At 37.6% G+C, this 21,130-nt stretch overlaps 2 protein-coding genes across 2 annotated transcripts; both read left to right on the forward strand.

Moving 5' to 3' along the window:
• Positions 1 to 478: 478 nt before the first annotated feature.
• gdpgp1 (GDP-D-glucose phosphorylase 1) lies at positions 479 to 2,733 on the forward strand. The gene has a single exon (XM_058408325.1). The coding sequence runs from the start codon at positions 757 to 759 to the stop codon at positions 1,819 to 1,821; it is 1,065 nt and encodes a 354-aa protein (XP_058264308.1). The 5' UTR covers positions 479 to 756; the 3' UTR covers positions 1,822 to 2,733.
• A 5,852-nt stretch (positions 2,734 to 8,585) lies between these two features.
• rhcgb (Rh family, C glycoprotein b) lies at positions 8,586 to 19,440 on the forward strand. Its single transcript, XM_058407404.1, has 11 exons — positions 8,586 to 8,843; positions 12,409 to 12,601; positions 13,008 to 13,158; positions 13,430 to 13,577; positions 13,720 to 13,886; positions 15,152 to 15,289; positions 15,484 to 15,620; positions 15,804 to 15,928; positions 16,470 to 16,543; positions 16,873 to 16,949; positions 18,350 to 19,440. Exons 1-11 carry the CDS (start codon positions 8,627 to 8,629, stop codon positions 18,381 to 18,383), a joined length of 1,461 nt encoding a protein of 486 aa, XP_058263387.1. The 5' UTR covers positions 8,586 to 8,626; the 3' UTR covers positions 18,384 to 19,440.
• The last annotated feature ends 1,690 nt before the right edge of the window (positions 19,441 to 21,130 follow it).

Consider the following 21,130-nt stretch of genomic DNA (forward strand, 5'->3'; position numbering starts at 1 on the left):
CGGAGACTCTGAGCCATTCCAACTGGAATGTCTGCCTTTACATGCATATGAATTTAGTATGGAGTTGTTCTACCCTTTTCAGCTATAACAGCTTCAGCTCTTCTGCGGAGCCTTTCCACAAGGTTTAGGAGTGTGTTTATGGGAATTTTTGACCATTCCGCTGTAAGTGTATTTGTGAGGTCAGGCACTGATGCTGGCAAGAAGGTCTGGCTTACAGTCTCTGCTCTAATTCATCCCAAAGGTGTTCTATCAGGTTGAGGTGAGGACTGTAGGCCAGCCAAGTTTCTCCACACCAAACTCACTCATCCATGTATTTATGGACCTTGCTTTGTGCACTGGTCTACAGTCATGTTGAACAGGAAGGGGTCATCCCCAAAGTTGCCACAAAGTTGGGAGCATGAAATTGTCCAGAATGTCTTGGTATGCTAAAACATTAAGAGTTCCTTTCACTGGAACTAAGGGGCCAAGCACAACCCCTGAAACACAACACCGGAATTGAATGATTTGGAGGGGTGTATATAGTGTACTTCAGGCAGACCTGGCAACCACGACGGCTACCAAAATTCACTAAACACGTTCTAGGACAGCCTCAGAAAAACGGGACGCAGAGGTTGGCTCTGGGTAAAAGGGAAGTGTTTGACTTCATCGTCTTGACATGTTTTTTTAACGTTGTGTAAGTGTTCTTTTAGTTTACACAAAGTGACATTTTGCCTGTATGGACTTCCGGTTCCGCCATGTGTCACTGCTTTTAAAGCAATGGATGGTCCGAAGCACATTTTCACTTACACCAACAAGGATTTTGTGTACGACGTGTGCCGGATTAACGGAAAGACCACTGATGTTCCGTCCAGGTTTGATGTAGCCCTGAGATGCGGCTGGACAGAGAAGATGAACCTCGGGCTTTTCAGGTATCATCTGGGGGATTTGGAGGCGCGTGTGTTACCCGGCGAGTGTGGCTATATCGCTCAGCTCAACATCCAGAGAGGTATTGAAAGGAGAAAACCCCAAGTAATCCTGAGTATTCAACAGCAGTTCGACCCCAATCTCTTTAACTTCAATAAAATCAGTTCATCAGAAATCTTGTTTGAAATGCACAAACAGGTCTCCCCTGAGAAAGACGGAACCTGTGCCACGTGTGTTGTGATCATAAACGTGAGTCCATTAGAGTTTGGACACTGCTTACTGGTACCCGAGCCTTCCCGGTGCCATCCACAGATCTTAACGCCTCTAGCCTTACAGCTCGGGGTAGAGTCATTGTTTCTCAGCGCTGATCCCGGACTCCGAGTCGGATTTAACAGTCTCGGGGCGTTTGCCTCCATTAATCACCTACATCTTCACGCCTATTACTTGAATCACCCTTTAAGGATCGAGTCAGCCCGCACGGAGGTCATCCTGCTCAAAAAGTGCTTGTTCCGGCTTATGGATTTCCCCAGAGCATTCATGTTTTACACGGAGGGAAAAGAGGAAGCGCGCGCAGTCGCCACCACTGTCTGCAGGCTCACTGACCACCTCGTAGAGAGAAATATTGCTCATAATGTCTTCATGACTCGAGGCTGCCATCCAGACAGTGAAAACAAAGCCCAGTCCTCCCTGCGCCTCGGAGTGCGCATCTTCATCTGGCCCCGAGTGTCGTGTTTCGGAGCGAAAGAGGAGTCAGCCTTTAACGTGGCTCTGTGTGAACTGGCCGGTCATCTTCCGTTCAAAAACAGAGAGGACTTTGAGCGCTTGGATGAGGATCGGGTCAAAGCAATTGTCCAGAGGTACCTCCTCAGTGACGAAGAGTTTGCTGACTTACAAAAAGAAATTGTTGAAAAATTGTAAACAGCACGTGGCCCACTACTGAATATGACTTGACTTGTTCCATTATATGTAAGTGACTTGACCATGTAAACATATTATAGTGATTTATTACAACATTTCGTCACTTCCCACTCACTAGCCTGCTCTTCCCATCACACATCCTTAGATACAATGTTCATAATAGGAAACAGTGGAGCTGAACACACTAGGAGGGAAGTTCTTACTGCCCTTTTCCACAGGCATACACTGGGACACCCATGACTGTTGTAGTGCAATATCACTGCTTCTCACTCAGAAAGTACTGTGTTGTGTTACTCATTGTGTCGGTTACTGAATAAAAAATAATTGTCTAGATGAGGGGTGTCCGATTTTTATCTACAAAGAGCCGATGTAGGTGTTGATTCCGGTCAAGCAAGAGCCACACCTGCTTCAACACCTAATCATTTTATATAGGCTTTCAACTGTCAATGCTTTCTGCTTGGCTGGAAACACTGCATACAGGTGTAAATCAATTGACTGCATACTGACAACACATAACACTGAAAAATAACTAACTAATAAATCATGGTGTAACCCTAAACTGTGCGTGCGCAATACTGAAGCACAGAATGTAATTGGATCAGATTTTTAAAAGATAGCAAATCCATTCTGATATCAGTCCAGCATTTCAAACAACTGACGATATCCAGTATCCAGATTGGTGCATCATTATTTCACATGAAAACTACCAAACAAAATGTCTTGCCACAACTCTTAAATCACGTAAAGTGGTACACTATAATAAGATTATTCAGGTCTCCAATACCTACTCAAAATGGAAAGAATGTAACTGTGTTTATTTGCCTCTAAGGAATTAGTTGCATTATAGTTGAATAAATGATCAATTGTACTGTTCAAAGTAACCTAAAGTCAATAAAAGCGAGTTGAAACAAATGATACACGGTCTTTTACTATTCTCTGTTTACTGCAGACGTCATCATTTGGTCATAAATGTAGAATGTGTGGTATCGTCACCTACTGGTAGCACTTGTACAACTTATGCATGATTCTGTTCTGTTTATATAACACTGGAATGCTTTTGTTTTTTATGGGCGATATGTTTCATTCATTTGTCTGCCTTTGACAGTTAGCTGTGATAAACTGAAGGCACTGAATGCACAGCAACTTGTGAGCTGCTTTTAAAGTATGAAAAAAAAAATCTTTCTTTGTGACTACAAACAGCACAGAATAATATCTGAGAAAGTGATAGACCTGGTTTTACTTGAAAAAGTTCTTTCTCACATTTTTCCAGTAAGACATATTGAGACACAGCATGTCTGGCTTTGTGACTTATCTAAATTCCTGATATCATTACACCTTGTCATGCTGAATTAGTCAGATCACTTTTATTCTCTGTTCACATTCCAGATTCATCTAATCATTACTCTAATCTATGGTCACCCTGTATTGCTATCAGCTGGCCTGTACAGCCTTGTACAGGGAAGAAAGTAACTTTTGTTGGTTTATAGGGATCCTTTGTAGTTCCCTTAGTAATTGTTTAATTTGTTGTATGGATATTCTTCACTGCATTAATTTTGCATGATTACACATCCGTGCAGGAGATCTGCTGAAATAGTGTATGTGTATGACACTCAATGACTGTATCTCAACTGTGGTATGGGAAATCTTAGATACAATGTAGATGGAGAGAACTGTCTGTGGTCAAATCCCTGGCAGAAAAGATAAATATGAGTGGCAAGCAAAAATAATGAGAGTATTTGATGAGTTAATTAGCAGGAATGCCTTAATTGAGATTTCTCATTATGAGGGGTAATACTACAACGTGATGGTCAATTATTACATTCTATTTTCTGTATAGAGAATAGAGATCATTATCAAAATGTTTAGTTACAAGGCATGCTATACCTCTTTTTATCCACAGCAGGGAGCTGTTGGTCAGTTCTCCAGCTTCTTGTCAGTCATACAGTAGAAAGTTTAAGCAACAAGAGCTGAAAAGGCCTTTGTTGGATCTGCTGTGGCCTAAGCTAAAATAAACAAAGGGTTAGGGTTAGGGTTAGATCGAAGATCAACTGACAGGTCTGTCAGCAGAATGCATTTGTTTTGCATCATATATCAGAGTGCAGAAATCCACAACAATGAACTGCAAATGCTCTCCAGAACATAACAGAACAATGAACATGACCAGTCGAGATCATATGCTCTCATCTGCATTTCAACAACATGTAAACAAGTTCATAATCATTCATTCATCTTCAATTTATCCAGAGAAATACACCCTGGGTGGAATGCCAGCCCACACACTATCATAAACTCGTTTATTCCTAGGAGTAATTTAGGGAAATTAAACCACTTATCAACATATTTTGATGCAGTGGGAGGAACATTTTTTCCAGAGGAAACACATGGGCACTGGAAGCACCACCACAGAAACGTCACCCAGTAAGCCAAGCTTGGAATCAATCCGAGGACCAGTGAGACTTCCAGTCTGATCAAACTGGGTAATCAGGTAGGTATACAAACGGGAAAAGTGATGTCAGTTCTTATCAATATTGTTAACCAGTCATGTCAAGTGCAGTGTAATATTATAATGCATAAAAAGTGAACCAGTGCAAACAATTAAATCACCAATGCTTCCCAGTCTCTGGTTATTATTGAATAGTCTGATAGCTTGGGGGAATAAACTGTTATACAGTATGACTGTGAAGGGCCCAAATGCTTTGTTACCATTTGTGAGACGGTAGGAGGGTGAAGCGTCTTTGTGAGATGTGCATGGAGATTCCACGATGCCAATCAGTGGCTTGGCGGATGCAGTATTTGGTGTAAATGTTTGTAGTGGAGGAAAGAGAGACCCTAATGATTTACTAACTCTCACATATTGAGCTGATAAAAATCCTGTGTTTAGAAACTGACACTTGATGGAGTTCTAGAGGATGATTAGCTCAAATTGTACAAAAAGAAGGTTTCTTTTCTATAGTTTGTATAATTATGTATACTTATTTAATGGACAGATAGGTTAGACGTAAATGCAAAAAATTTGCAAGGAATCAGTTAAGCATGGAGCTAAATAATATGTTTCTAATTATATAAATAAACAGATTAAAATGTCAATTCTTTTTATTCTTTAGTTCAGATATCTAGAGTGTATTGTATTTTTGTGGCACTCACCCAGTCTGGCACTCTTTTCATCAGTTTAACCAACTTACATATTAAAAAAAAGGTACCTTTGGTTTATTTTGTCCCCCAGTATGCTAGGTGTGATCACACTAGCCCAAACAAACTGAAACCGGTGTGTATACACACACCTCTCTTCAGTTAAAACTGACTAAATATTGCATGGGCAGCACAGTTAAACAGTAGTTCACATTGCTGCCTCACAGCTACACTGTGTCTGGTTTGATCCTGAGCTCAGGTTACTGTTTGTGTGGAGTGATGAAGATGAATGAATGAATGAATATTGCATAGGTAAAAGAGCCTGTGACCAGTGTGTGTATATGGTGTTTTATGCCTGGTACCAGTACAATGACCACTATTATACCATTATTTTTTAGGTGTCACAGCTGTGCTGAGTCATGTTCCACTGAACAAATAATATCTATAACATGTTACAGATGCAGTGGAAAGACAACAGGTTGAAATCACTGGAGTATTCCTGAATAAAACATTAAGGAGCCTATTTTTCAACTGTGTATCCTTGTGTTTTTTTCCCCTCTAAAATAAATAACTAAATAAAATTACCATGTTTGTGAACTTGCAGTAGAGTTATACAATGTCTACTGTCTGCTATTCAGGTCACACTGCTTTTTACACACACAATATCTCCCTGGAGGCTCAAAAATGCCCTGCCTCTCAATATACCTGCATGTATACTACTACACAAACCTTCTACAGGAGCTCCTTAACTTTACTAGAGAACAATCATGCACTAGAACGGGGCTAAAGGACTGACCAGAAAATACATCATTAATTGCTGCCTAGACAAATATATGACAAAAGAATAGAAAAGAACATACATTTCATTGTCTAACATAGTATGAGAAGGCATTAATTCATTATTAATATTGTTCTTGTTGTTGCTCTTTCGGCTGCTCCCTGTTCGGGGTCACCACAGCAGATCATTTGGTACAGGTTTTACCCCGGATGCCCCTCCTAATGCAATCCTCCCATTTTATCCATGCTTGGGACTGCCACATTAATATTAATATTAATACTGCTAATTAATAAACTGTTGTTTAAGTAGTTATTTATCAGTAATCAATAACCAACAATTCTGCTACTCTCACTTTCTGGTAGAAATACTACTATATATTTGATGCTGTAGTCAGGTATATTTAGTCCTGTTAAAAATGAACTTAGTTCAATTAAACTGTCATTTATCAACCCCTTATTTATAGATACACTATATTTATAAATAATGCTTCTATTTTAACAAGGATACTGACTATATCACCAAATCTATTGTAGTTTTTTTTTTAAAGTGAATGTTACATTTTTTCTAGCCATGTTCATTTTATGTTCTTGTTCATGTTTCACCTTGATGACATTTAAAAGGAAATTCCATGCCATTTCAGTGATGGATTTCCCTGTGAATTCCTGTGGTTTTATTTCTGACTTTTTTTGTTCAATCTGAAAATCTGGATGCTGCAGTCTGTGGCTCATGTCTTCCATAACTAACAGCTAAACCTACTAAGTCAGCACTGCTGACCTATACAGAGCTATACAAGCATCACTAATGCAATGTGTGTATTAGAAGGCTGAAGTGGTATAGAATGATAAAAACATAGATAAAATGAAAGACACCTCAAAATAAATTCCAGTCCTGCTTTTTCTTGGTTTTTTGCATCCGCATTCTTTCTTTCACTGCCCATTTCTCTCTTGGTGGCTTTTCTTTCTCTTTGTTAAAGGACTAATTTAAGGTCTCCCATGGCCACTAATACATATTATTTCCAGGTGATAGTTTCATGTAACTAAGGCTAGCCTAATCAGAAGAGACCTGTGTCATCTGTTTGCAGTGAAACAGCACCCTGGTCTGTTGCTTTTGCAGTGCACATGATATCTTGCTTCTATCTCAGTATTTTTACACTGTTACTGAAAAAATGTTTCTTTTTCTTCAAAATTATTGGAGACTGTTTGGTATGTTTACAGTTACACTCTTGTGTATGCTGTCTCATACACTTGTGATATTAATGCTATGCACATGCAAAGGTCATGTCAGAAACCATGAACATAAACAGTTCAAGGTGTTGATTGCCCTCCAAATGTCCCATTTCTAAATGGATGTACTGGACAAATAAGTCTGATCCAAGTTCCAGGACTTCAAGGGTCTGTTGTTAACATATTGGTGCTACAGGTACTACAGGACACCTACAGAGGTCTTGCAGAGTCCATGCCTCAGTGGGTCGGAAGTGTTGTGGCAAAACAATACACGATATTAGCCAGGTGGTTATGCCTGTTATGCCTGATCAGTGAATATTTAAGGCATGAAAAAATTACCTTATAACAGCTATTATTTAATTCATTTATCCATCATCAGTAACCAGTATGTCCTGAACACAACACTGGGTGTAGTCTATTTACAGAGAGGTTATTAGATGGTGGGAGGACACCAGAGAACCTAATAAATGCAACACATCCACAGAGAGAACATGGAGAACATCACCCAGACTGTAACCTGAGCTCAAAAATGAAATAAGGACACTGGAGCTTTGAGGCGTTGCCCTTCAGCAGCTATTATTTGGCAGAGCTCTGGGAAGATCACAATTATACTATCTAAATTGTAGCTATTATGTTATAAGCCTAAGTGGCTGATTCATTTAATTGAATGCGTTAAATCCAAAACCAAGTAGATAAGTGTAGTAAATGTATCTGGTTTGTGGTCCATTGGGTGCAGAAATAAATAGCTCTAATGGGTCCAATGGATATGATGGGACAAATTCTGTTAATGTATCTAATATTAGAAGATAAGAAGTTTGAGAGCGCACAATGTAGACTATCAGTTTTATTTTGAATAAAGTAAACTTTGTCTTATGAGGTAAACCTAGTGCTCCTGTCATAGAGGAAGGCTGGCTAAACTTCATAACATACGCCGATCAAGAATAACATTATGAGCAGTAAGAGATGAAGTGAATAACACTGAGTATCTCCTCATCATGGCACCTGTTAGTGGGTGGGATATATTAGGCACCAACTGAAAAAATTTGTCCTCAAAGTTGATGTGTTAGAAGCAGGAAAAATGGGCAAGCATAAGGATTTGAGCGAGTTTGACAAATTGTGATGCCTAGACCACTGCAGAAGAGCATCTCCAAAACTGCAGCTCTTGTGGGGTGTCTGCAGTGGTCAGAATCTCCTGTCAAAAGTGGTCCAAGGAAGGAACAGTGGAGAACCGGTAACAGGGTCATGGGTGGCCAAGGCTCATTGATGCACATGGGGAGGGAAGGCTATGCAGAATAGACAGTGCATGATGGGTCAGGGCTGTTTTGGCAGCAAAAGGGGGACCAACACACTATTAGGCAGGTGGTCATAATATTGCCTGATAGCTGTATGACAGTACCCACCGAACGAGTGGCAAAACTACACTATTATAACACTCTATATTATTACAACGTCATTTGTCGTAATAGTCACATCTGTGAAAGTATTCATATAATTTTGATATGATTAAACAGCGGTTTCTCACGTGCGACATGATGCAGAGGTTCTCGTGTGGTGGCGGGAAAAGCAGTTGCTTATGACGCGCTGCGCGTGCGGACACACCCCGCGCTCGCGCTTTAAAAGGACCGGGAGTGCCAGGTGCGCAAATACGCACAGATCTCCCCGGGACCGCTCGAAAATGGGCAATTGCATCGTGCCTTACTGCGATGGGCCCCAAAACACCAACGTCCGATTTACTCTGCCGGCTGTGTGCTTTGTGTGGCAGAGCGCCATGATTATCCTCTTCGGGGTTTTCGTGCGCTATGATGGAGAATCAGACGCTCACTGGGTTGAACACAAAGCTAAAGAGAATATAACATCTGACATTGAGAATGACTATTACTTCAGATATCCAAGTAAGTCATCCTTAGAATTATTTAAGTGTAAAATATTAGAGATGTGTCTTGTTTTTTATTTCTTTTTATTGTTATTTAGTTTAAATAAATAAATAAATAAATAAATAAATAAATAAATATATTTATTGTCCGATGAGTAAGATAAAGATCAAATAATCCAGGGACACTTCATATTCAATGTTTAATCATTTTATTTAAAGTCAACACACTTTTCATCTTTTTCTATGATTAAGCAAGAATTTAATGTTTACATGTTAGTTGTGTTTACTTAAAGTTAGGACAGGTGTAAGGGAGAAAAATATGGACCACAGAGAGATTTAAACAGAATTTATTTATCTATTGGTCACAAATGAAAAACACCACAAGACAAGTTAAAGACACTGTGAAAAAAAATGTATATCTAGAACCAGTTAAAGTTCTTTGGTTGCCTTTCAAGGTTCTGTACTGAACTATAATTGAATGTGTCCTTAGAACAAAAAGTTCCAAGTAGAAGACTTTTAAGAAGCTGTGAATCCTGTGAAATCCTTGTGAAACCCATAAAGAACCAATTAATATTTTTTTCCTAATATTGTATGGCATATAAATGAGACCTTCATCTGACATTTACTAGCATTTCATCACTACACTCCTGCTTTTCATTTCGTCTTAATGTGTAGATTGATGATGTAACATACTAAAAAAAAAATTTAATGGGTATCAGGATAAAACAGGTAACAGGGTGTGGTGTTTGGTCAAATGTGAGACTGAAATCTTCAATATCCTCTTAAATGAAAAGTTTAAGTTATCCTCTTAAATGAAAAGTGCCAAGATACAACAGGCACAATAATATGGCACAGAAAAACTTTTAAAAAGTATCCAACTAATGCTGATGAGTGGGAGAATCCAGAACTGTTCAAACATCCAGAACTGTTCAGACATCTTAGTGTATAGCAAGTTTTGTGAGGGCTGAATAATAATAATAATAATAATAATAATAATAGATTTATTATTAAATAATTAAATATATTATTATGCAATGAACAACCTAGTATTAACTATTTCTCAATATTTCTTTCTTATTTTCTCTGCTGATACTCCAAATGTTTTGTAGTATAGAGTTGCAGAAGTATAGATGAAATTACCATGAGAAACTAGACAATAAGTCTCCACAACACTTCAGCCACAGGTTCACTACTAATGTTACCCAAGTGGTTAGCAGAAAAGGATTGGCTGTCTAATTGTTTTCAGGTGAAAAGGTCATCAGCTAATGTGTGCTGCATTCTGGGACATTGCATACAAGCTTTATCAAAGCGCCTGGTTCTCTAATAACAGACTTATCTCAACCTATATAGTATTATAATATATTAATAGTTTGCCTGAGGTGTTTTTACACTAATAATGCTCACACCTCACTGAATATTCAAAATCATCATCAATTAGATAGTGAATCTTGTCATAACATTAGTGAAAACAGAGCCAAAGGCAAAGAATTGACCTAATGTCTAACCAGTTTTCCAGCTCAAATATCGGGGTGATTGTTAAAATGCTTTTAGTTGCAATACAAACCTGGAAATGATTACGTTGATCATGCTGTCCACAAAATAAAGTATATTTTTGACTTAAGGATCTATCTATCTATTCATGAATATAACTCAAGAAATCTGGAAACAAAGAGTGGCACAAATAATATGATTAAGTATTATAACATGCATATTAAGATAAATCTGTGATCTGTGTAGAAATGTCTGATTCAATCTCAGAACAGATCAGTACACAAATTGTGGGTTTTGCTCTGTGTGAGCACCAAGGGCAATGACACTGTTTGATAAACATGTACAGTACAGCCTTTTCCAGAAAGTAGCATTTACATACTGACATTTAATATCACTTTGAAAGTAACACCACTGTTTAGACACATTATTCTTGTTTAAATGTCAACAGTGCCTCTGGTATTGCTAGACATATGTATTTGTCTACATATAAATAGCCCACATGGACAATCTGAGTTCTTAAAGTAGATCATGTGGGCATTATTTAAAGGTTACCTCATTCAGATGGTTGAATCCTACCTTTTTCTTTGACTGTTCCAATTATGTAATCTAATTAAATCTTGTGGAAAGTTTGAGGTGTTACTCTTTGTTGCGGACTAAAATATGGTTTTGTAGTTTACTCTGTAATCAGAACAGCTATGAGTATGGTCCCACTGGTAGTTCTGGTAGGAACTGTGTAACTTACTTGTTACTTACTTGTTATTTGCTGCTCTAATAAATCTGCTTGTACACAAAGTAAATATGTAACTGTGGTACTATGAACACTGAAAACCTTTTTCACTTTTTTACACACACACACACACACACACACACACACACATACTCAGACCTTCCAAGAAAGTCACGTGATGTGTGATGCTGTATTGACAACAAAACCAGTCTCATACAGATAATTTTCCCTGGAACCTTTTTGGATTGTAAATTTTAATTGTTGTGCTAGTCGTGAATGGCAAGGGATCCTGACATCCTGAACTGAAATTCTTTAGGACAAACCAGAAAGGTGTTCACTGCACTCAAACAATTGAAAGGGTGTAATTAACCTGGAGTATATGGAGAAAGCATGGACGCCTAATTGCAGCAACACAAACCCTGGTATGCTGCTATGTAATGTAAGCAAAGAGGACGTCCAGCCTGCCTGTAGGCAATGGTGATGACTGCTGGCCTGTGGGCCAGTCTCCATTTAGACAGACGTTTTTCCATGGTGACACAAATGTTGAGGATTAACTGGCTGCTATTGGATCAAAATAGTAATGTAGAGCATATCAAGCAAGAACACTCTTCATGGAATGCAACAAAGTCAATCAACTGGTCAATATGACCTTGGCATTGAACTTGGCAAAAAGCTTAGCCACAAGGTCACAATGGACTCATGTAGTAAGCAATGCATGCAAGCTGAGCTTGTTACCAAAACATGCAATTCTTACACTTTCAGTTCAGATTCCTGGATGGGCTCATATTCAGACTCCAGCAGGAGGCGATCACAAGCTGGGCCCATGTAGAGTTGTGGTGAATGGTGACCTCTTTCAGAAAGGTCATAGTATGTGTCACAAGTTAGTTGATGTAACAAAGAGACAGAAAGGCATATAGTAGATGGTAACATGAGTCATGAGCTTCTGCAAATACAGGGCAAATATTATCATGCCACCTTGTGATTTTGTGGGAATGTCTCACCATATGCAGGCACATGCACAAGAGGGAATACATGTGGTTGGGGTGAATAAGAACTCCTTATGTAAACCCCAGCCTCTTGTTACAATGACTGTAAGACTTAACTTGCCAGCTTGCTTTCTTGTTAACTTGAGACACATTTTGTTAATTTTTTTTCCAAGCTAAATGAATTCAATTCAATACTACGACAGACATTTAATTTTAGTGTTCTTTCTTTTTTTAATTATTATAACCCAAAATCTCAGTAATGGACCTGCAACTTATTCACTTGATAATTCTGTGCTTTGTTGAAACATGTTATTATGAGCAAATATCTACTTTTAATGTATTATACATTTAAAAATGTATTTATCCTTTTGCGCTCTTAGGTTTTCAGGATGTCCATGTTATGATTTTTGTGGGCTTTGGATTCCTCATGACATTTATGAAGCGCTATGGTTTCGGTGCTGTTGGTTTCAACTTCCTCATTGGAGCGTTTGGGCTTCAGTGGGCACTGTTAATGCAAGGCTGGTTTCACTCTCTGGACCCAGTTGATGGCTTTATCAAAATTGGCGTTGAAAAGTAGGTTTATATGTCAATATGTCAATTAAGCATTTTATGTTTTAATGAAAAAAACTCGTAGTGTGTATTTCTAGTATGCACAAATGACTTTACAGTGTTGTTTTTTAATATATTTCTTTAAATTATAAAATTTTAAGTGATATTTGTAGCCTGTTAATATCACATTCTCTACATTAGTACAGTAACTACTCCAGCACTGCATGACAGCTGGTCAAAATTAGTTAAATTGGAACATTTATTACAGTATTGGAACATTTAGTACAGTATGTAACCTATATTAAAACTGTGCGTATTAAAATTGTGCATATTGAATCATTACAAAATGTAGCTTTAAAAGTTTCATATACACTTCTAAATTGTGGGAATTATACATTAACAATGTCTTTTTGCCTTTTTCTGTGTCCAGCATAATCAATGCAGACTTTTGTGTGGCCGGCTGTTTGATTGCCTATGGAGCTGTGCTAGGAAAAGTCAGTCCTGTGCAGGTCATGGTGTTGACCCTGTTTGGCATTACCCTGTTTTCTGTAGAAGAATTTATCATAATTAGTCTCCTTCATGTGAGTCTATGCAATGAAATACAAAGATTTATTTGATGCATGTGTGTTGCATTTAAATATTGTATGATGTAGTAAATGAATATTAAGAAATTAATTATTAGAATACATTGTATGGTTAAACAACAGAATTATTTAATTTCATTATAGCTTGACAAATGAACAGTTATTGCCAAATGCAAAAGAGAAAAAAATACAGCAAAACATACCATGTAAATAGCAATGTTTTGAAGATGTAATGGTGACTTACAAAATGAAGTATTCTGTCCAATAGGCCAGAGATTCTGGTGGTTCTATGGTGATTCATGCATTTGGAGGATATTATGGACTAGCCATCTCATGGGTCCTCTATCGGCCAAACTTGAAAGAAAGCAGTCAGCGCAACGGCTCAGTCTACCACTCGGATTTGTTTGCTATGATTGGTAAGTTCCCTTTATAGCTCTCATGATAATAGGTGTCAAAGTACTGATCCCATCCACCTAATGTCTTTCCATACCTTGGCAAAGGATTAATGTACTATAATATATAGATGTTAAAGTTTTATGGTTTATGTTTTCCCCCTAGGAACACTGTTCCTCTGGATGTTCTGGCCCAGTTTTAATTCTGCCATTTCTGACCATGGAGATGGACAGCATAGAGCAGCCATTAACACCTATCTGTCTTTGGCTGCCACTGTCCTTACCACCTTTGCCATCTCCAGCCTGTTTCAGAAGCATGGAAAACTGGACATGGTAATGGGCCTTTTGGTATTTTTAACTGTGGCAATCATGATCCTAAACCAATGTTTTAAACCAATCTGACCTGTCCTCTGCATTTTTCTTCTATATTATGAGAATTTTTATAGAATGCTATGATCTTCTAAAGTGCCTGTTATATTGTCTCTTTAGTGTCTGACTTAGTTCCAATGAACATCACCTATGTTATGCAGTTTTACTCATTGTTCAGTGAATGGCACTTACCTCTGATCAGCTTATCCCTTGGTCCATTACTACTTCCTTTTTTTAGTATGTTAGATGTACCGTGCTTTGAATCATACATCCACAGGACAGGTTCACTAATGGCTAAGGACATCAGGACTCCACTGTGTTTGGATGACATTTTCCTCTGTGTCACCTCCAAGAAGCAGGAATTTTGGCAATTCATATGTGTGCTATCTGCCTAAATCTACAACCTAAATGCCACAGACAGGAACATGTCCCTGTCTCACTGAACGTAGCCCAATAGCAAGCTATTCCTTCCAGAAGTCCTTCTGGGAGTGGTGAGAGTGATAATAACCACAGACGCCTCCCTTACACACTGGGCTGTGGTGTGATACTACAGGGCTATGGTCATAATATATCAACCAACTAGAATTGATAGTAGTTTGAAGCTGTCCTTGATGGTTGTAACATATTGCTACATGTTGGTCCTCTCAGAAAACACAGTGAAGGTCAACTATATCAGGGCAAGCTCAAGCAGCTCTCTTTAGTTGTCTGCACAGGTGGATATTGTCACTAACACCAAGTAAACATACAGCTAGACATACCAGCAAGGATGCCTTTGTGCACTGCAATCGTTCAGAACCTATGCCAATAGATATTACAAATATTGTGATACTTAAAATTTCTATACAGTGCAAAACATTACAAAATTCATTAAGTGTTTTGAATAACTATAAAAAGGCATCTTCCATACAAACAGAAGGTTACATACATTATTTACCATGGTTTCCCTGCCAAGTGCAAATAATAAAGTCATCACCTCATAGTGGGCCATTTTAATTACCCCAAATGACCATAGGGGTTTGCAGTCAAGTAAGCATATCGTACCCTAGCATGATAACTGTCTTATTCCACTGAAAATGCCAGTGTAATGTATTTTTTATTTTTGGAGACAGTGATACAGTCATAGCAGTTTTGATCTCAGTCTAGTGAATTGAGATGTCTAATTTAACATAATTATGCAATACGCCTAAACCATGCCTATAAATACTCAGATAACTTTGCTTTGTCTCCAGGTACACATCCAGAATTCCACCCTGGCTGGTGGTGTTGCTGTAGGAACAGCTGCTGAGTTCATGCTCATGCCATATGGCTCTCTGATTGTAGGATTCTTCTGTGGTATCATCTCCACTCTGGGATACATTTATGTCTCAGTAAGAGTCTCATTTTAAAATACCTTAATGTCAAGTAATCTGACTGGTTGTATTACAAAAACTAAATATCAGTGTGTAACCACTGTTGAAACACAAGAGAAGATTGAACAATTTAAAGAAGATGACTTTTACAAAGCCCAGTTGGCCATATGGATAGATAAAATAAAGGTTAAATCTATCATCTTGTCTCCCAGCCCTATATAGAGAAAAAGTTTAAGATCCAGGACACATGTGGTGTCCATAACCTGCATGCAGTGCCTGGTCTCCTAGGTGGATTTGTGGGAGCCATCACAGCTGCTGCTGCTACTGAAACTGTATATGGTGCAGAGGGGTAGGTCACAAGATCCAGTAGATTACTAATCTAAGCTTGTATACACTAACTCATTTTACTTTGTTAGTGATATCAGGTTATACTTTATTGTTTATTATAGCACAGTGACTTGAAACTCATGTTTCACACATGAAAGATCATGTTTCACACACTGTTTCTCATTGTCTTTTTCCTTCTTTACAGGTTGATAAACACATTTGATTTTGTGGGGTCATACAAAAACAGGACTCCAGCTGTCCAAGGTGGCTACCAGGCAGCTGCAACGTGTGTTGCTGTGTGCGTTGGAATAGGAGGTGGAATATTTGTGGGTACGTACAATAGAGAATAGGAACAAGATCAAGGTCAAATGCAACTGTGTTAGAGTTAGAACTTACTGAAGTTGTTGAGACTGAATTTATGAACCTCAGTCTCTGTTTAAAGAATTGCAGAAGTGTCAGCCAAGTGAAACAGTTCACATTTCTTATACATTCTAATAGACTTAATTTCTTTCAGAAAGTTAAATGTTCATCTATTTTACAATTTATTGACAGCAAAGGTTAAACATGAAATGTATCATTCACAAAGACAACAGTCCAAAGCATAGGCTTTCTGTCTTGATCCTATTGGTCACAAGAGCTTCTAATAAATAGATATTGTGCCAAGAAGAATGAAAAAAGACAGGCCAAGCCATCTGGTGCAGAGGAAGGCCTTTGTTTTCTAAATATTTTCTCCTAAAGGGATTATTTTCTATTTAACTGGAGTTAACAGCAGTTTTTTTTAATAAAGTACGCATATATATCTGGATATAAATGTCTGATCTGAACCTTCGTCATCACGCATATGATGGAACTGAGTTTCCTTTCTTTACAGGTCTGATTTTGAGGATGCCTATCTGGGGGGCTGCGGCAGATGATCAATGCTTTGAGGACGAGATTTACTGGGAGGTGAGATTTTACTTAATTTGAAGAAAGCAAACAAAAAAAAATGCTACTGCACCTGTACTGTGACCAAGAGCACTCATAGGGAAGGTTAAACATTTTAGCTGTGTGCATGCCCACATGGCCCTTATTTATTTATTATTTATTTGTAATTGCTTACTGAATTCTAAAGTGTTTAAACTCTATGATACCTTAAAACATGAGGGTGAGTAAGCTGAGGGAAAAGACAACGCAAAGTTGCATTATCTAACCTTTGTGTCAATGTGTGTGTTCCATGGTTACATCTATGTCTGTTTAACTGAATGTTCTAAGATTAATCTATATGTCAAATTTAGGTGCCTGGGGAGGAGGAGCCTGTTCCACCTGTTCTAGAGTATAACAATCACACGGCAACCAACAAGAATGCGGATGTGTGAGTTTTAAAATTAATAAAATATTATATTGAACAGAAAAAATGAAGATGTGGACATGATTAAATCTTCATTAAGGTGCTATATAAAGAAACATTATAACTGCAAAATCTTTAGTTATGACAAAAAGGAAATATCTCAGTGTTTTGTAATACTGAGATACCTGCAATACTGCAGTTAGTCATGACTAGCTCTGGAGAGCCCAATACAGCATCATGGGCAGGAGTGGAAAAGGTACTGAGATATTATACATAAGTGAAAGTATTGATAATGTGTCACAATCTTAATTAAAAGTGGAAGTATCCAGCCAAAGAATATCCTCAATTTAAAGTATAAAAAGTATAAATTTTTATTGTGCTCAAATATGAGAAACGAAAAAATTTTAAGTGCTGAAATTAAGTTATTGTGATGTTTTCTCAGGAAAAGAAACTTTTAATACTTTTGTTATCTTTATTTTTAACTGTTAATGATGATTTCCTTTTGAAAGAACTACACAATTTAGCTTGAAAATATCCAATCAGACACAGGCTGGATGAGGCAATAAGAGCCCTTCCAGACATGAAAGGTTTAGGCCTACTTTGGCTGTCTAAATATCAATCAATCAATCAATCAATCAATCAATCAATCAGTCAATTACTCAATCAATCAATCAATCAATCAAACAAACAAACTTTATTACAGATCTGAGGTCCAAATTTAAAAAGACAAATGTAAGGAGTAATATGTATATTCTTTTTTCTTGGAAATATAAATTAAGAGTACAAGTATTCAATTTCAATAAACACCCACCTAAAATGCAAATCCACCAAAAAATAATATTTAATTATCGTAACTCCAATATTTTCCACACCTGTTCATGGTCATAAACAAAAACAAAAACAACAGACACAGAAATAATTAGAAATGTTAACAGCAATGTTAGAAAACTAGATTAATAAAAACAAGTCTGATTTTTTCTAACTGAAGATTGTCTGCCTTGGAATAAGTAATTTTGTTTCCTGGTTTTATAAGGATCGTTGTGTAGCTGTAATATAGATATATATATATATATATATATTGCCAGATGCCCTTATACAGAGCGACATACAAGGGTGCTCTGAAGTCTCCATTAATAAATACATCAATAATGGTTCACTAAGACACAGACTAAAGATACCATCAGTCTATAAACTCTATTGGGAGGATAGATAAATATAGCATTTTTATGACGTTGTTCAGCAATTTAAGGTGACTCGTAAAAAATGACAACTCATTCCTGTTCAGAAAAAAAAAACCTGTGTATAATAAAAAGGTCCTGTGGTATAATATAATGGCTAAGGGCCACAAGGTGGCGTAGAAATACCACTATGGCTTTACAGAGCTCCGTTTGAAAGGCGACCTACAGTTTCTCTGCATTTCACAGGATGGAATCACGCTTCACTGTGGAGCAGAGCTAATCCTGGAAGCCCAACATGCTGTCAGCCCTGACCCCACGAATCCTGTGACCACACTTTCTTTCTCCAAATAGCACCCTAGCCTGATATTTACTATATAATTTGTTATAATGACCATTTTGACCATAAATTCTAAGATGTGTACCGAAAACCCCTTGTATATGAACCATCTTCATGTGCTATTTATAGCACACATCACACACAGATTTGAAATACACTGAAATGCAGCAATGTTGGAAAGGGAGGTCTGAAATGTTCTTTTTTACACAGAGGTGGGTCACAGCCAAAAGGAAGAGTTTTCAGTATTTCTAACTTTCCTTCTTATTAAGCAGTTTTAGAGGGAAATTTCAAATGTCTTGACTTGCATACTGTCCCTTTTTTGTCTCGTTTTTCATGGTATTGAATCTGAATATGTCCTTTTCATGCTTAGAATGAAAAGGAGACACTGGTGAGACATTTCTTGTTTATGTATAGTAAACAGTAGCCATGGAAATATTGATATAGAATACATTTATATATTTAGAGTTACAGAACCAGAAAAGCTACCTAGTGGACTCTGTTTGACCTAGCTGTCATTCAAATGATAAAATCATAAGTTAGAAGAAATTCAGTAGATGAATGGTATCAGATTGTTTTATCTAGTTTCAAGTAAGAGCAAGATAGTTTTCCAGGCTAAAATAATGCAACAGAATTATATATTTGACATTATGCTATTCCAAATATTTTTTGAATGCTAAAAGATGTGACATGATTACAACACCAGAAATTTACAAAATTACATTTCCAATACCTATTTAAATTTATCCATATACCTTCCCTATAGTTTAATGTAATTTAAGTTGAATGAATAATCAATTTAATTTTAAGGTGATGCCTAATAATTTATGAGTTTATTATTCATGTTCTAATCACTAAACTGATTTCTGTTTAATAATACACATTTTGTAAAATCTATTTAAAATCCAAATCCAATCTTTCTTACCTTTGTATGAGTTTCTGCCCTCACTGCCCATCCCTCTGGTTTTGTAAATAAAAGTTCTTATTGAAATTTTGTAATGATGTCATTTTTTGTATGTTATATTTACCTTTGTGAGAAGGTCATTTATGTGAATAAAATTAATCAATTTCATTGGGTTTTTTTTTTGATTAAGTGTAATCATAAAGCAATTCAATATATACCAGCATAATGTATAGCTAAAAAGACAAAGAAAGACATATTTTGTTTGTATTTAAAACAGCAATTTTTTTTTTTTTTGCAAGATCCTAAAATGCTAGATAACCATAAACGTAAAATATTAACATATGTGTTGCTACAGGTTTCGGTGGTAAGAATGGTATTTCGTAGCAGTTTATTAAAGGTCTGAGAGGCTGGATAATGTGGTAAAATTGGTAATTCATAGCAGTTTATTAAAAACACTTCTATCAGTGCCTATTTGGGAAGAAAGTTCATGACCTTTGTATGTGGAGGTCAACAGGAGGATGTCAGAGATGACCATGCCACATGCCTCTTTGATCTTGCTTCTTAATACACCAGACCAAAGGTCATTAAGGTCAAGGTGGAAATTACAGAAAACAAAGGACAAAATGATATAATTTGTTCACGATCTGTTTTTTTTTTTCAGTTTTGTGATTGTGATTGCAATGAACATATGCAGTGAACCATGTCTGATTGATTAATAAGGTATAATCAAACCAATAATTCAATAATGTAGCACATGAAATTTTTGATTTAACAACTTCTCTTATGGCCTAGAATATTTTCCTCCTACAGAACAGTAAGGAAACCAGACATTAATGTATCACTACAGGAGGCCTGGGTGTAAAGCACTCTGATCTCAGGAGCCATGTGAGCAGAGAAAGCGCTCTAATTAACTGCTTCTGGGGTACCGTGGAGAAGAGGAGAAGAGAAGGAACAAACCCCATTTTTTTTACGCTCCAATACATCTGTCCCCACCTCCTGTGTATTCAGGGCCTTCCCCTCCGCTCCCCACCCTGCAGGGCCTCTCTCATCTTATGTTTATTCATTTGCCACTTAAAGGCCGGACACAGCACCCTGTTAAAACTAAATCAAGCTCCTTTCATGACATGATCCTTTTGCCAAAGCTGAAAAGGCCCCAGTCTGAGGGGGGTCTGACCCTGAGGACACTGAGCCGGGAGGAGGGGGACAACTTGATGTTGTGTTCACAAAAAAAAAAGAAAAAAAAAGCCAGTACTGTCTGCCCTGCTGGTGATTAAGGCAACCAATGGTGGGGAGAGAGAGACAGCGGCGGGAACTCAGAGGAGGAGTGTGGGAGATTAAGCCTGTCACGCCCATTCAGAAAGAGAGGGGACAGGAGGGATAAAGAAGGCAAAGAGCGTTAAAAGAGGGGAAGGAGGGAAGTAAGAGCTCTTTTCATGGCTGATGACTGATTGCCTGTCTGGACCAGCTCTCTGGGTTGATTGACAACCGTGCTGAGCCAAAGGGTGGGAAAGTAGGAAAGCGCACTTGGGCGGAGTTGTTAGTGTGTGAGAAACATTTGGGGAGGGGGGGGGTGTACAATGTGCATGCTAAACACTAGTTACAATACACACACTAACACTGGCTTTTTGTTCAAAACAGAAATGTGAGATGCTGTTTAATTAGTAATGAGAAAAATACACACCGAAGAATAAGATCAATGTTAGCAGATATTTTTGGACATCTGTATTACAATCATGAGAATAAATGCGTGAAATTGTGTGTTTGTGTGATCTCATATGATTACCAAACA

This window comes from Hemibagrus wyckioides, linkage group LG14 (assembly GCF_019097595.1).
Source record: "Hemibagrus wyckioides isolate EC202008001 linkage group LG14, SWU_Hwy_1.0, whole genome shotgun sequence".
NCBI lineage: Eukaryota > Metazoa > Chordata > Actinopteri > Siluriformes > Bagridae > Hemibagrus > Hemibagrus wyckioides.